Below are 15,300 nucleotides of genomic sequence, written 5' to 3'. Positions count from 1 at the left end.
ACTTCTCGCACGACTCGATCCTAGAGAACACGTGAAGGAACTTGAACTCTTGGTCGTTGTTGTCTTGGCGATACATGCCGAACATCCGAACCATCTGCACAGCTCCAGACAAAACGTGTTGGCAAAGCACATGGCGAAGCGGCGAACTGGGCCGGCGAACTACGTCCATACCTGACCCTCAACGTTGGTGTCGCTTCCCCGGGCGAGCAACGACCTCCTCGACGATCCCATGCCACTTGTTGCAGGTTGTCTGGATCGTCGTCCAGTGGTTCGCCATGGCCTTGTCGCCGCGGTCCAAGTGGATGTTGGCGAAGTCGGGGTCGACCAACTTGCGTTCGTCGAACACCCTCTTGATTCCCCCCAATACGTGTTGGTGTTCTGATTCGCGTCGGTGATCGGGTCGATGTTGACGGTCCTCCACGCTTCGGCAAGGCACTCGTCTTCCTTGGACGTCCACTTGATGCGGGGTTTGGCTGGCTTGGCGTTCGATACCCGCTTCTTCTCCCCCTCCTCCTCCTCGGCACTCGTTCCGGTTCCACCTCCGTCTGCTCTTCCTTCCCCCATCCACCCCGGAGTCGTCAATCTCGTCGTTCATGTCGCCGACGGTGCCCATTGTTTCATCCTGCATGTCGAACCCGGGCAGGATGCGGCGGCGACAGAGCCGCTCGTGATGATCTCGTCTATGTCGGCATCAGTGTGGTTAAACTCTAGCGCCGAACCGGGCACGAAGGGAAGGGCACCACGGTGCAGAGGCGGCGCAGGCGAGGCTGACAAGTACGCCTGCGACGAGTAGCTGTACTGGGTGTTGAGGTCGGCGTTGAACACAGGGGGAGGGAGTGCGCGGGTCGTGGCTGAAGCCGATGGGGGAGAAACGTTGCGGTGAGCCATGCGAGAAGGTAGTGTTGGGGTTGAAACCGCCATGCGCGTCGCCGTCGGAGTAGCCAGGTGAGGGCGCGTACCCCCCAGGGCGGCATCACCTGCGAGAGGTTGGTCGGCGACGCTGTTGATGGCTTCATGCGGCCTACGGGTTACTGTCGGGCGGATTCATCATCCCCGCCTGAGACGCGTCTTCCTGATCGACAGCCGCCGCCGCGTCCATGGCCCTCTTGCGTCGAGCTTTCTCCTCCGGTCGGTTGTGACCGCTTCCCGGCGCTGGACATCCGCCCTCCACTGGACGTCCGACATGCCCAACGGTCTTGCCATCGTCGGGGCGGTGTACCTCTTCGATGGCATGGCGGCTGAATGGCACGAGCTAGAGGAGAATGGCGGGAGCGGCAGGGGAAAAGGGAGAAATGAAGGGAAAAGGGAGAGGAAACGACGGAAAAGGGACCCACTCGACTTTTCGCTTCGGCTCTAATTCCCCAGCTGTTATTTGGGCCCAAACCAATGGTAAACAAGGAATTGGAGGTGCGGCTGGACCGACTTTTAGCCGCCGACTCTAGAAGAGGCGCCCTGGGGGGCATTGACGGGACGAGTGGAGATGCTCTTAGTCATATGGCTGCGTGTACATACAAAGTTCTAACAAGAGACACTTCTCTCCAAATAAAATGTATGCAATTAATTCTGATTAGCAGACAAGCTGAAAACTGTGTTTCGACAAAGCTTTATGAAAAGCTAGAGTGATTTCACTGGGGTTCCCAGATTACAGTGACATACATGAACCGAAACACCACCGTGCTGTTTACAACCAACGAGCACACAGAAAGGATGTGAAAACCAAAGCACTGCTGCTACGGTATGGATGCAAACATGCACTGAAACAAAAGGAAGCCTGCTTGCTCAATTGTACACCATGTATTTCGGGGTTGCGCTGAATTTCTGATACCCCTTGATAACCTTGTTGACCGAGTCGAGGAAATCCTTCTCCGTCACAGTCTTCCTGCGGGCACGGATGGCGTACATGCCGGCTTCTGTGCAGACACTCCTGATGTCCGCACCTGAAACAACAAATCAGACAGTCCGATCAAATTGTTCAGAGGCTGGATACTATGTGCCTGAAACAGCCGAATCAAAACAAACAGGAAGACTGTTCAGAGTGCAAAGTCCATGTACTCACCGGTGGCGTTGGGGCAGAGTCGCGCCAGTAGCTCGAATCGGATATCACGCTCACAGTTCATTGTGCGTGTATGTATTTTGAATATCTGGGTACGGCCTTCCAAGTCAGGTAAGCCAAATTCCACCTTTCGGTCCAGGCGACCAGGACGTAGAAGTGCAGGGTCCAGTGTATCAGGCCTGGAAAACAAGACAAGACCGATGTTTTAGCTGCAATTATTTTCTGATTGAGGCGTAAAGAGTTTTAAATAACACGGACCACCTATGTTTCTTAATCGCAAGTCCCATCTATAAATAGCTTACAAGTAGGATGTTCAGAATGTAAGGTGAGCATCATGCCATATTGGACCACATGGGAATGCACACGAAAGGAAAGGTATGTACCTGTTGGTGGCCATGAGAACCTTGATATTCCCCCTAGCATCAAAACCGTCAAGCTGATTGACGATTTCAAGCATAGTACGCTGAACCTCATTATCGCCCCCAGCTCCATCATCAAAGCGAGCACCACCAATGGCATCAACTTCATCGAAGAATATGATGCATGCTTTCTTCGAGCGAGCCATCTGACAAGCAATAATATATTTCAATCACAACGATTCTTAATAAGACGGAACACTCAAGTCAAAGAAACCAGATGAATCCCTGTAGCCTGTAGGTTATCAGCAGAGCTGGATATACCTGAAATAACTCCCTAACCATCCGAGCGCCTTCACCAACATACTTCTGAACTAATTCGCTTCCAATAACACGGATAAAACAAGCATCCGTCCTATTGGCAACAGCTCTAGCAAGAAGAGTCTTGCCAGTGCCAGGAGGACCGTAGCAAAGGACACCTTTAGGAGGATCAATACCAAGCTTCACAAACTTCTCTGGGTGAAGCATGGGGAGCTCGACAACCTGTGAAAAGTTGTTAAGGAAGCAGTAAATAAAGCAGGTCCAAGACTAAAATGTACTAGCATGCACAGGTTCACAGATTAAGCACAAGTTCTGAATCAAAGGGAATTTTTTGGCATACCTCACGCATTTTTTCAATCTGCTCCTTACACCCGCCAACATCATTATACGTGACATCTGGTTTCTCCTCAACCGTCATCATAGTGACGCTGGGGTCAATCTTCGGTGGCAACGGAATCTGAATCTGGTACTTGTTCCGATCAACACTGCATTAGGCATGAATCACAATTCCACAGTGAGAATGATAGTGTGCAAGCACAGAGAATGATAACAATTCTGGGTAGCATCAGTGACGATTTATCCAAAAAAATAATGCATTGATAAAATCAGTATTGGTTTAGCAAGATATAATATCTCCAAAAAACAAGTAGGGGAGTAAGTTTCATACTCCCATCTTCTGCTTTCTATGAGCAACCAGAAGGAACTTATACCTAAACCAAGGAGATGACGAGATACTGCGTCAGAGATCCAACATGTTCTTAGTTAATAATCATTGCCTTTCAATCAATGATACTCATACACTAGGGGAACAAACGAATGATAAATTAATATCCGCCAAGTATTCAGATAGCACGGGATGATATAACCACAGTAGCAAGCACCGGTCCACTCCTCAGTTTAAAAAGTTTTCTCCGCTTACATGATGGCATATAACACATCCTACATTTATAGTATATGCTGCAACCTTATAACATGGTTTAAATCAAACACACAAATCAGCAGGTGTGAATTACTCAGGTTGATCTGAATGAAAGGTGTATGATACAGTAAGACCAAAAGGACAGGTAGTAACCTACCCGACTCTCATCCCTTCCTCAATATCAGTTGGGGAAACTTTATCACCCAATCCAACAACAAACTGCATGATCAAAAGATAAAGCATGAGAAGAGGCTGCTGTGATTCTATTGTTATATGGTTGAAATAATATAGGATAAGCATGGTATACCTTTGCAATTTGTTTTACATTGATCATGTATTTGGCATCGTCGGTATTAGGGTTTATAATCTTGGTGCACCTTGCTACCTACAGCATGAGGAAGGTAACTTAGACCCCCAACAATTATGCATGCTAAACCACAACTGTAAAATTGAGAAGTAGTAAGAAAACTTTGGGCCAGGTAACATACTTGCAGTGGCTGCTCCTCCTGCATCATCTGTTTGTCTGACACTAGATCCCACTGGCTAGGTGGAGCTAGCCCAGTATCAGACTCCTTTATCCCTGAGATTTAATAAGTGCATAATGGGTCAGGCAAGCAAATTAAAAATGTTTACCCTCCAGCTGCACAGTTGTATGGAAGTTCGAAAGTTAATCGTACATTCTGAATGTTCATGAAACCGCTAAAACAAAAATTCTAAAACACGAACCAAACAGGGAGAACATTGCAAGCAAGAGCAGCAGTCAGATGCCCGTATCATCAAACAAATGTTTTACTAGTTGAGTCTGTCAAAGCGATAAGTGCATTCATACACGTTAAATTCTGAACCACTTAACACGCTTACTAACCACAAACACTATCTTCAGTAGGTACATGCCTCGATATTTATCATATGATTGAAGCCTAGTGAAAGTGTGAAACAACAAAACAAAGTGCAGACAACTGGTCTCTATCTAGCCCAGGAACAAATTCTAGAGCCAAACCAACAAAGAGATTACCAGGTCCTTACTCACCACAAAGGTCATTGATCCTCTTGGCCAACTCCTTGATCTCCTTCTCGGCCGTCTTGATGCTCGTGGAGTATGGCCCAAGCCCCTGTCAAGTGTCAACGGCAGCCAGAATCAGCAAACTTGAGCAGAAACCCTAGAAAGAGCACTCCACATCTCGCCTAAGCACCCCGAATTCCGCCGCAGAAAAGAGGCAAGCAGCACAAAATAAACAGCACCCCGTCGCCCGCATCAAAGCCCTAGCAGAATCACCAGCCCTCCCACATAGGACTGCGAAACACCCAGACACAGGCCACGGGGCCTCCCCCGACAAAATCACAGAAGGCGACGACCAGCTTCCCCGGAGGACAGGAACCAAAACCCTAGGCTGTCCGCGAGCGCAGACCCGGCCGCGCCCAGCCCGAGACCAGATCGCAAATTCACAGAACGGGCCCTCCCCCCTACAAATCCACAGAGGGCGACGGCAGTTTGTTTCCCCAAGAGAACCCTAGACTAGGCCGGTAGGTCGCAGGCGCGAACCCGTGCGCCGCGCCCAGAACGGGGGCAGATCGCCGCCAGACGGAAACGCAGATTCGAGGGGGCGTGGGGAGATCCGACGGGGTCGCGGCGGCACTCACGTAGGTCTTGAGGAGCGCGATGTCATCCTCGTCGAGGGGGCGCGGGTTCTTCTCCGCCATGATGTCGTCCTCCGGCTCCGGCGCCATGGCGTCTTCTCGGCGGCGGGCGCTGGCGGTGTCTGGCTCGGCTGCGTGTGCGAGAGGCGAGACTGCGGGCTTGTTGGGTGCGCTGGGCCTGCCCTCTGCTGGCTACTACTAGTAGTAATCAACTTTTGCTCCAAGAAGAAGGCAGGCCGGGTTGGATACGTATATCCAGAACCCGTGTCCCCAGGACGGAAACGGATTCCGACAAAATTTCGTATTTCGACGCAAGTCTGGCAGGCTGCTTTTTTTTTTTCCTTTCTTTCTTTTTGATTTGATGACTGCCAGTGCCAGGTGAGAGGCGTCTGTAGATTCAAATTGATAATTCGAACCGAGAGCACTTGGATATGTTGGTTTGTAAAATTTTATTGCTCAAAGATTTGTGTGGTGACCGTTTTGAAACGCAACGTTATTGGTTTGTGAAACTAACAGATTACAACATCTAGATAGTGTTACGGCATGTATAATGGTTGATAAGATGGTTGTATTTTAAATTTTGCATGTAATTTAAAAACAACAACAAAAAATGTCTTATAATGGGTCATTTCATAGTCTTATATCTTCAATAACTAACTATTCCTAAAAATATGGTGAGACATATTATGCTAAAAGAGGAGATCATCTGTTCTCTCTTAAATTAGAAAAGACAAATATTTTCTTATGAGTTCTCTTTCCTTCACCTCATCATTTATCCTATATAACACATCTAAGATAGCACCATTATACATGCCCTTAGCGCTTCGTTCCATTGCAGCTAGTGCTCTGGTCGCGATATTTTGAAAGGATGTATTTGGAAAGAAAGTAAATCTCAAGGATATAAACAATTAAGAGATCTGTGCATACAAGGCATATGAATTTTCAAGTCCATTCTAATCTCTGTCACAGCATATATATTCTCCAACGTCTGCATCCTTTTGTCCAAATAGCAACGGTAAAATACGGGCACCATCAAAATGGGCAGCACAGAACCTCTCCTTTCAATGTGGCAAAACAATACTAAAAGCGAATCATTACATCCCATTCACGTTAATGCCTCATCTACAATAACCATAGATATTTCTCTGCGGGGTTAACTGCGAGCTCGACCGATGATTACAAAAAGATCGGAGCCATGACCAGTGTGATCGTGGCGAGCATCTTGATGAGAACATGGATCGAAGGCCCCGCCGTGTCTTTGAATGGATCTCCAACCCTGCAGCGTAACATACTCGTAAATGTTACTTCGGATCGCATGATCGTTAAGAATGAACAAAATCAGTGCTAGGTCACATAACATGTATACGAAAAGATCATTGCTATTCAGTTTAGCATGTGTTGATCAATAGTAGAAACTCAGCTCAATAAACCAAAAGCAGCGGCACACAAGTGTGAAACGAGAAACTTACGTATCACCAGTAATTGCAGCCTTGTGAGCCTCACTGCCTTTACCACCAAGTGCACCAGTCTCGATGTACTTCTTAGCATTATCCCAAGCACCACCAGAGGTGTTCAAGAAGAGCGCCATAAGGATACCAGTAACGGTCGCAAACATGAGCATAGAGGCGACAACTTTAGCTCCAAGGAGAGGCTGGCCGGTAGCATGGCCCAAAATCCGGAAGATGATGCCTGCAGATCATATCAATTAAATTTCGGGAAAACATCAGATATCGTAAATTGAGTTTCAAAAAGAACAAAATATCAGAACCATGGTACCGCAACTCCCAGACCCATATAACTCACCAACAGCCATGGGAGACAAAATCGCTAAAGCCCCTGGCTTTATCATTTCCCTCAAGGATGCAGAGGCCACAATTGCAACACAACGACCATAGTCAGGCTTCTCTTTGTAGTCCTGTAATGATAATAGTATCTTGTAAGTTAGCATTATTTTTTCCAGGCATAAAAGCTCAACTACTTGGTCATAAACAGGTACTCACCATGATTCCAGGCCTCTCAATGAATTGTCTCCTGACCTCAGTAACAACTTCTTGTGCAGTTCTGCCAACGGCTGAACAAGCCCATCCACTAAACAAGAATATAAGCATCGAACCTAGTAAACCACCAACAAAAACCTCTGGAATTGCTATGTCAACCTGCAATCCATTGTGTACAACCAGTCATGTGTCATAAGCACCTAATCTCAACATTACATGTATATAGAGGTAATAATAATACATACCTCTTTGAATGGCAACTGTGCAAAAGCAGCTACTTCATCCATATATGCGCTGAACAGGAGAAAGGAAGCCAGTGCTGCTGACCCTATAGCAAATCCCTTTGTGGTAGCTTTCGTAGTGTTACCCACAGCATCTAGAATGTCTGTGATTTCTCTAACACTTTCAGGCTGCAGAAAAAATTCCATCAGGTGTTAATGATTAAACAAAACATAAATAGTTTAAACCCATGTATAAACATGACCAATCAAATGGTACAGTAACATTTATTTACAGCCATTACAATTTTAGATGCTTCAAATATGTACAGTAAAATTTGCGTGTGTAATACCTGCTGACTCATCTCCACAATACCACCAGCATTGTCAGCTATAGGACCAAACATGTCCATGGTGAGAACATATGCTGCAGTACTAAGCATCCCCATTGTAGCTACAGCTGTCCCAAAAAGACCACCAGTTGGATTGCCAAGCTCATCTACCAAGCCACAGGTACGTCCCAACCAAAATGCTGATATAATGGCTACAGATATCACTAGAACTGGCAATGCTGTAGATTCCATTCCCAAGCTTACCCCAGCAATAATATTAGTTCCATGTCCTGTGGAACTTGAAAGAGCTAAAAGGCGGACGGGCTCATGTTTATAATCTGTATAATACTTGGAAATCCAAACAAAAGCATATGCTGTGATGATGCCCACCAAGCCACACAAGGCAAAATTGAACCATGCAGTAGGTGCTTGTTCAGTGTACAGGAGCCAACGAGTAGACTGCAAATATAGCACATGTATAAGTAATTAAAAAACATCTCCAAGGGAAAAAGAATGTAAACTAGGGTTTTTACCGAAATGTGACAAAACAAACATATCGAATGCTCAACTGATTTATAGTTCACAATTATTTATCCTTTTAAATATGGATTGGTCATGATTACTGGACTAGGGACACCCCAAATGCTTTGTTCAGATCGTGTTTGATGTTTTTCCCCTGGGATCATTTTTTGTATAATAAAATATGTCCACAGAGTGATATTACAATAGTCAAACAAGAGAAGTTGAATAACTAAACTTACCCCTCCAAAGGTAAGAATAGCAAGCAGTATAGTAATAGAATAGCCTTTCTGCATAATTGCCATGGGATCTTCAATAGGGGATATTAATCCAGAGTCACGTGTTCCCCTAATTGAGAGAATTCCAACTGATGACACCACTAGGTCAAAAGAATGGACAACAAGAGGAAACAGAATAAAGCCAGAGGGATCTGCAACAGTAAACAATTTTGATTATAAATCAGTGTAGTTACAAGGATTGTTGACCCGCAAAAGAAAAGGTGATTGTAATTTTATTCAAAGCTAAGCACATCCCATGCACCGAGAGTCATCCAGCACTATTTCTCAACAGTCCCTAGATTAAAGCTAATTTATTATATTACCCATATTAACAACTACCTGTGGCCAGTGCTCTTATGGACCAAAGTACATTCATAAGAGAAAAACAAAAACAATGTCACTCGACATCCCAATCAGAGATCTAGCATGGAAAGCAAAAGAGCCTTGCCTTCAATTTTGCAGCGCTGTGCCATTGTTGCACCAAGTATCATTGCACTGATAATTTCTGCTGCTATGCTTTCAAAAAGATCTGCGCCACGGGCAGCACAATCTCCAACATTGTCACCAACCTGTGTAGTTTTCTTATTATTAGCATATATTGTAGCAATAAATGAATTATAAGCTAATAACAATCTGATAATTAGTTTTAGAGACAAGCAAATCTTGCATTCCAGCACAGGCCACAAATATTTGATCATTGGAAATGCATCTACTGAACTAAAGAATTCTACAGCACATTGGACCACAACACTAGTCCACCCCTTGCAGAAACAACAATTTGTTTGGGTTTCAGAAAGAATGCAAGCTGTTACGGTCATATTATCTCTGATAAAACTTATGGAGCTCATCATTATTAAATATTATCCCTTATTCTAGGTATATTCCATGAAAAAAATAAGACAAAATTCAATTAAGAGCATGAAGAAAAAATATTCCAGTTTTTTTATTAAAGAAACACCATTACCAAGTCAGCAATGACAGCAGGATTACGAGGATCATCTTCTGGTATTCCCTGCTCAACCTTTCCAACAAGATCAGCTCCAACATCAGCTGCTTTGGTGTATATGCCACCACCCAACTGAGCAAAAAGGGCAACAAACGACGCACCAAAACCGTACCCCACAAGGAGAAGAGGCACTACACAAAAACACATGAAATCAGCAACAGCAATGTTCTTTTGAATTGAAAACGCATCTATAAATTTGCAACTACAAGCATATCAGTAATGGATCAACTACATCTATAAATTTGCAACTACAAGCATAACAGTAATGGATCAGTTACCGGTGTCCAATTAGGACTTAACGTTACTTTTCTTTATAGAATATCTTTTATAATGAGTCATTTTATCCACTCAAGCTTCCAGTGTTGATCACATTGTGGTACTTACCAATAAATAATTATTCCCATCTTTTCTTTTGAAGGTTTGACCATAAGTTCAAAACTATGTAAGGAGGCCATGAGAAGATTAAATAACTACATTTACTGTTAAAAATGTTTCTAGTATTAGTTATTTTTACTTGATAATATAAGGACTAACGTTGTAAGAAGTAATGTTCAAAGTCACATCTTGGTGTTGTAAAAGGTCAAAATGCAAACAAAAATAATGTAAAGACCACATTGACAATCTTTGAAGCAAAGTATTTTTCCTTGCTCAACATTACTCCTACAGAATTGTCATTTATGAACTCATCATTGGTCACCAGTTTAACAAAAAAAAAATGTATGAACCAAATTTGCAATCTCTGACCATGTACACTAGACCATATAGCTCAACTGGCAATTCAAGCAGAGTTCTATTGTCCCAGGTATTGAATATATCATGTTTGAAATAACTTACAGTCTGTAACCTTCATCGAATCAGGTGAATCTACTCCAAGCCAAACATAAAATGTTGCATAGAGTAATGCCACACCAAATACAGCCATGCCAACAACTACGATGGCCGAGAAACCACCTGCACGGACAGCAATCTGTTTCGAGAAATCAGTCATGATTTCAAACTATACCGTACAGGGGAAACACATGAAACATGAAAGATAATATATCAAGGATGCGAAACAAAACCTGCAATGCTTCCCTTGCAGACCGTCGAGCAGCACTTGAAACTCTAACATTTGCACGTACGGAGACCCACATCCCAACATATCCAGCTAATCCAGAACACACAGCTCCAAGGAGAAAGGCAATAACTGTAATATATGCAGATGTTGTCCTGTGTAGCGATGAAATTTATGAGACAACAAAAGATGGGTACAACTGAGATTTCATAATAACAGGTACAAAATCACCTTCCTAGGCCTGATGCCTCCTGCTGCGGAGTGGTAGTGCGAAAGAGATAAATGAAAAGGATAACAAGTGCCAGGATGCCAGCCATTTTAGAAATAGCCCCATACTGTGTCCTAAAAAATCCTTCAGCGCCATCTCTTATGGCATCAGATATCTGAGCAGTACATGCAACATGACAGATCAAAACCTTGACAACCTTACATACAGAACTCACAAAAGTAGATGCATAGATAAATAAAATTACTGGAAAACAGGATTTCCAAAAGGGGCAACGTTGATGTAAGCTACACCATGACAGTTGATGCCCATTTCACAGGTCCAAATAAAATTATTTACAGAGAAGAACTTACACTTACTTATTAGCAACATGAGTAGTCACAGCATAACAGTGTTGAGTGTACATGTGTTGCTTTGTGCATTTAAGAATGTCATTAAATAAAACAAAAACATAAAGCCAATGCACAACAAGCTCATACTTTGTACGAGTGTATGACTTCCTTCCAACACAAAATAACCTCCTGAAATGGGATCGTGCTAGAATGTGTGATATGTTAATTTGGTAAAAATGCTATGATATGGGATATGTTCTCAATTTGCATTGAACTGTCTAGCTTCCATACAGTGACACATGCTGCAGCTAAATAGCATCCTGCAACCCCGATCAACACATACAGGTAGCATTTTACACTGTACGTCCTAATCCTATCGATGATCTAGCATATCAAATATCAACACAAGGACTAAAACCAAACCATTAAACCTTAAATGTAAATTGCACAATAAATGGGCCGGTAGTTTCATAGGTTGGTATGGTTAACTGTCAAGCAAGAGATGACAGAAAATATGTTATACAACATTTTGTAACATTGAAACATGCCGAAGAAACCAATAATTTGAAGTGAACATTGAGAAAAATGAAAGCGCTTCTATATCCTCCATGAGCTAAACACAAGCATTTTCAATACCTCGGACATTTCTGGAGGTCCTTCATCCTTGGCGAGAACCCACTTTGTGAGGTAGAGAGAGAAGAATAAACTGAGAGTGCATATACAGAACACGAAGACTATAATTGGTGATGTACTGGCTCCTAAGTAGAACACACCACAGACAACCAGCAGAAGAACAACTATCAGGGCACGAGGATTTATCTTCATCAGCACACGGAAGACCTGCAGCAGTCAGGATAGCAACTGAATGAGAAACAAATAAATTGCTCGTAACAGGGCAAAGAAAATCCAACCAATCGATCGGTAGAAATGTTTAAACACTTCAAGAATTTTACTTACTGAACTTTGAATTTGTAAAAATATGCACATAACATCTACATGAAAACAGCTACTTAGGTCAAATCATTTCAAAGCCTGCAATAACTTCGAGACAAATAAACAAGCAACAGTAGTGTACACTTGTAGTGGTGTACACATTGAGCTTTTGACCTTTTATTAGCAACATAACATCTTTTGTTTTAGTTACAAGCAGCAATAAATAGAGCAGAATTCAGTTGTTTAAAGCAATTACATCAGTTAAGAGAGGAAAATTCTACATGGTAATAAATATATAAAGTTAAACGGAGGAAAGAGCAATCATGATGCAGCATTGTGTGGTATGTCAATTTTTTGGTTGGTGTGTACTTCAACTCGTAACGTTGTAAGAAAAAAATGGTGAATGCAGAACATGATACTGTGGATATTTTGACAAAATAAACTTATGGACCATTCAAACTGATAAGAGATTAAGTTGAAAGAGCTATCACCTCCCGTGCAATTGCATATACTACGCACAGCAAAAAAATATGTGCGAGAATGACACATGGAAAGATGAAAGCGAACTAAACTGATACTCCTAGTAACTGCTAAGCTCGGTGTGTAAAAGGGGGAGAATACTTAGCAATAGGTCATACCAGCGGTATAGATGATTTACTTCGTACAGTGGAAAAAGTTCTTGGTTTCTCCTGATACGGTCTTCCTTTTTCCATTTCACTTTCCATCATGATGGAATAAGAGTTTGCCCTCTTCGTTACTAGAAAAGGAGCGAACTCCCCACCTTGGGGCAGGTCACTCCCAGATACTGGGCGCTCAATTTTGGATGGTCTGTATCAAACACCTTCAGAACACAAGCAGTAAGTTCAAAAGGTCAAGCACATCCAGCTCTTAGGCGTCAACCATCAACTACACTTTGCTAAAAGGGACCTTTTCCCTCAAAATTTTACGAGATAAATACTTCATCTTATACGAAAAGCATTGAAAAATGATCCACAATCTGCATAATCATTGCCTAATTTACATCAAATGCTAGGGCATGAACTCGAGTTATGATGTGAAATCAGGCTATAGGTAAATCAGACAATATTTACACAGAGAACATGGTATGATTACCATACAAGAGCAGTAGAAAATGATAAATGTCAATCAAACACTGATAGTTTCTGTGATAAGCAAAGCAATAGCCTCGTTCTGAATGCCAGCCTTGACCACCGGAAATTTGGTTTACTTGAATATATAACAATACCTCCACAATCACAAGCATCAATTGTGCAGCCCAGGGAAACTAGCGACCATGGACGTGTAGTACGGAAGGGCGATAACCATGAATGAACCATCTACATCGAGTGCGCAAACCCCAAAAACAAGTAAAACCACGAACAGCTCGTCCTTGACACCAGACTATCACGGATCCACCTAAGTCAGTAACGGACGCAGTACCAACGTCCAGAATTGGCATGCCTAGCATTGTGCGGTCGCCGCGAATCAACCTGATCTACCAGCACCTACGCAGATCGAGCAGATGCGGGTCCGTACCTAGGGCTTTCGGTGGGGCGGAAGCCAGTCAGCCAAACGTCGACGGGAATGAAGGGAAGTAGAGCCCAACGCTGCCGCCGCTCCTCCGCGGGGCCGCCCGAGATCTCCCCTCGTTGACGCGGTCGCGTTCCGGTCGCTGCCGTGCCCGCCTCGTCGCCCCGCGCGGTCCCCGGCGCTGGCGGCAGTGGCGGTCCCGTTCGTCGGCGCGGCCGCCGGCGGTCGCGGTCCCACGCGTCGTCGCGCGCACTGAGCTGGGTGGAGGGAGGGGAGATGGGAGGGAGGGGTGCGATGCGGTTGGAGTGGAGATGCGGGGGAGAGAAAGGTCGGGACGGGAGGGGGGCTGGGAGGAAAACGGAGCTCGTTGCGGGCCGTCTGACGCGAGTCTCGGCTCGGCTTGGTCACCAAATCAGCCGAGCCTTTTAGCCAGCTTGCATTTGCTCCGTGGCTCATCCACCTCGGCTGGGAAACGCCCCTACAAAAGATACGAACATAAGTTATACGTGCCCGTGCGTTGCAACAGGAGAAAAAAATATCACACACTTTTAATCTTTTTATAATCATTTTGATTTATTAAAATAATAAGCTAACTAACTAATGTAGTCAGTCTTATCCTATTTTGTTGAGAAATCAACACGTTCATTGTTAATTCCACCATGATGAGAAATTAAGCGGGACAAGCAAAGCAAAACAAAAAGGCTACGTGAATTGATCAATGTACTATTATTTTATTTTACTCATGAGGTAAAGAATGTGGGATCAGATGACAAACTGAAGGTGGTGTTTAATTCTCTGTCTCTATAACAATACAATCTTACATTCAATACATTCATTCATCAGCAAACAAATCCCCATAAAATAAAATTTCTTGTCGGTGCTTTGCACACTGTTGGAGGCATGGGGAGGGGATCTCACCAGATGATGAGTTCCTGCCGGAGGAGGGGATACGATGAGGGGAGCAAGGGTTAGGCGCCTCTATCTAGCCATAAGGAGTCGTCGTTGCCGCGCCATAACCTCGGAGTTCCCCGTGTGAGCCATGGAGGGCCGCCTCCACCTGCAAGTACTTCGCTCCGCCGCGCTGCCGCCGTTCTGCATCGAGCAGACGCATCATCCTAAGTCACTGTAGCTGTTTCGTTGATTTGATCCAGAAGCTGTTCTCGAGCGCCGAAACGGGGGCAGCAAGCCGGCAGAGGTACGACTGTGGAGGCGTGTGGGTTGAGATCGACAACAGTGATGGTTGAGGTCGGCCGCGGCGGCGAGTGGTGTGGCAGCGGCATGGGCACAGGCCAGGGTGGACCAGGGTCGACGCGATGCTCTCGAGCGCCGCAACGGGGCAGTGAGCGGGGAGAGGTACGACCGCGGAGGCGGGTGGGTTAAGATCGACAGGGGTGGCGGTTGAGGTCGGCCGCGGCGGCGAGTGGTGGGCCGGCGGCCTGGGCACAGGCCAGGGTGGCCCAGGGTCGACGGGAGGAGGCGATGCGTACGGGTATAATTTTTGCAGCGACTCGTTTTTTTCTTTTGCGTTGCAGATAAATGATGGAGCGCGGGTTGAATAACAAAAATTAAGGGGCTTTTTATAAAAATA

The 15,300-nt window shown here is 44.6% G+C and overlaps 2 protein-coding genes across 2 annotated transcripts; both read right to left on the bottom strand.

Moving 5' to 3' along the window:
• Positions 1-1,537: 1,537 nt before the first annotated feature.
• Positions 1,538-5,481, bottom strand: LOC123401440 (26S proteasome regulatory subunit 7A-like). Its single transcript, XM_045095256.1, has 10 exons — positions 5,291-5,481; positions 4,680-4,761; positions 4,138-4,229; positions 3,957-4,034; positions 3,807-3,868; positions 3,071-3,215; positions 2,734-2,952; positions 2,437-2,618; positions 2,057-2,232; positions 1,538-1,937 (listed from the first exon to the last, which is right to left on the bottom strand). Exons 1-10 carry the CDS (start codon positions 5,375-5,377, stop codon positions 1,780-1,782), a joined length of 1,281 nt encoding a protein of 426 aa, XP_044951191.1. The 5' UTR covers positions 5,378-5,481; the 3' UTR covers positions 1,538-1,779.
• Positions 5,482-6,222: 741 nt separating this feature from the next.
• LOC123401439 (pyrophosphate-energized membrane proton pump 3) lies at positions 6,223-14,164 on the bottom strand. Its single transcript, XM_045095255.1, has 15 exons — positions 13,719-14,164; positions 12,821-13,023; positions 11,886-12,089; positions 10,923-11,074; positions 10,699-10,846; positions 10,472-10,604; positions 9,596-9,768; positions 9,080-9,200; positions 8,596-8,783; positions 7,856-8,293; positions 7,530-7,694; positions 7,288-7,443; positions 7,091-7,202; positions 6,757-6,976; positions 6,223-6,563 (listed from the first exon to the last, which is right to left on the bottom strand). Exons 2-15 carry the CDS (start codon positions 12,908-12,910, stop codon positions 6,464-6,466), a joined length of 2,400 nt encoding a protein of 799 aa, XP_044951190.1. The 5' UTR covers positions 12,911-13,023; positions 13,719-14,164; the 3' UTR covers positions 6,223-6,463.
• Positions 14,165-15,300: the final 1,136 nt, after the last annotated feature.

The sequence above is a fragment of the Hordeum vulgare genome, chromosome 6H (assembly GCF_904849725.1).
Source record: "Hordeum vulgare subsp. vulgare chromosome 6H, MorexV3_pseudomolecules_assembly, whole genome shotgun sequence".
NCBI lineage: Eukaryota > Viridiplantae > Streptophyta > Magnoliopsida > Poales > Poaceae > Hordeum > Hordeum vulgare.
This window is presented reverse-complemented; position numbering and strand designations above follow the sequence as displayed.